General features: G+C 52.1%; 1 protein-coding gene across 1 annotated transcript in view; it reads left to right on the forward strand.

The window, feature by feature from the left end:
- LOC113207894 (uncharacterized) overlaps nucleotides 1-1629 on the forward strand; it is a 103195-nt gene that overhangs the window by 81575 nt on the left and 19991 nt on the right. The window contains exon 6 of the mRNA XM_052267112.1: nucleotides 1415-1570. Coding sequence (XP_052123072.1) covers nucleotides 1415-1570 — 156 coding nt within the window. The remainder of the gene's footprint in view (nucleotides 1-1414; nucleotides 1571-1629) is intronic.

Raw genomic sequence — 1629 nt, forward strand, 5'->3', positions numbered from 1 at the left:
CCGGGACACCCGCTCCGGTGACAAATCAACCCGGCTCCCGCGCTGCTGCTGTGCGCCTGTTTTGTGATTCTGTGGCCATCAGCCCCCCCGTTCCGATAGCAACTAATTAAATCGATCAATAAAATATCGATGGTGTAATGGCCGGGTGGCTACTGCTGTTGAAGGGCCCTGACGGCCCGGACGGCTGTGCTCACCTGCCCGGTGCGAGTAGGCAGAGCGAGCCGAGCGCTCCCCGGGGAGCGAAGCCGTTCCAGTCCCCTCCTCACAGTCGCTAGCAATCTATTCCTCCCCCGACTTACCTGCGGGCCCCGGCAGAAAGGGGGGCGGGCGGCGACCGCTGACGCTGGTTGAAGCGAAAGGCTGTTCCCAACCTTCTTCCTCCTCCCCCATATCTCGCCCAAAGCTCTGCGTCCCCTCTCCCTTTAGTGTGCAGTGCATGGGTCTTACTATGTTAATTGTGGTGATATGACTCGAGCAGAGCAGAGATCTGTAATGTACTGTAGCGGAACATTTCCTTTAAAATGGACCTCAATAGAATTTATTTTAATTGCAATTACTCCCAGTTCTTCATCTGGCGGGCGGTAGCCACGCCGTCGTAACTCTCACCCCTTTCTAATTTTCCAACCGCCTCGCGAGGCGCCCATCGGCGTGGTGGCCGTCGTGCCGTTGGGGTGGACCCTTACAAGGATTCTCATACAATTGTAAATTGTGGTAAACTCTGGGATTTTCAATGTTCACCGCATACTAAACGATTGCCGATAAAAGTTCCCGCCCAATTTGATATTTTAATAGTTATAGGGGAAAAGTCCCATATCTGATGAAACGACTGAAAATCCATTATTTTTGAAAAATCCCGGTATGATCCCTTGTTTGTCTTTGTCCTGTGAACTTAGATTTCGACTTGATTGGAAACCGAGGATAACTAACGGTTTTTCGTAAAAAAAAAAGGGATCATGTTTTGTAATTTTTGAGAAGTTGGACTCCCATAATGTACCCCAAAATATCAAATTGGGTACGAACTTTTATTGGCAATCTTTTAGTATACAGTCAACATTGAAAACTTCAAGGTTTGAACGGATTCGGAAATTTACAACTGTATGAATGAGTCCCCTTGTTAGGCCCGGGGTGCAGGTGCGCGGCGCACGAGTACCCGCCGGTGGCCGCCGCCTTGTGTCGCCCACACGCCTCACGTCCGCCATTATGCCTCCAACTACCCCCAGCAGCAGCAGCACCACCATTACCGGCTCGGCAGACTTCTCCAAACTGGTTCAAAACTTAGACCTTGGTGCCGCGCGGCTTCCGTGTCTCCCCTCTGCAAACCAGACCACTGTTGACGAACGGCACAAAAAAGATACGTAGTTGTTCCAGGATGCAATTTTGTAATAAACCAACCCCTTGTTTTGTATGATTGCAGGCTCCGGGTGGTGGCAGTTGGCGGCTCAGGCCCTTGACCTGGCCCTCCAGGCCGCCGATGTCGAGGTGCGCCACCGCGTGATGATCCCCACGGACCAGGACGCCGACGACAGCCTCCAGGACGCCTTGCGGCCGCTGCTGGCAGACCCCGTGCGAGGTGAGAAATAATTTTGGGTTTTACCCATGTTTTGTCACCATGTCATTCCTTGTAGATAA

The sequence above is a fragment of the Frankliniella occidentalis genome, unplaced genomic scaffold (assembly GCF_000697945.3).
Source record: "Frankliniella occidentalis isolate FOCC.00 unplaced genomic scaffold, Focc_3.1 Scaffold47, whole genome shotgun sequence".
Classification (NCBI taxonomy): domain Eukaryota; kingdom Metazoa; phylum Arthropoda; class Insecta; order Thysanoptera; family Thripidae; genus Frankliniella; species Frankliniella occidentalis.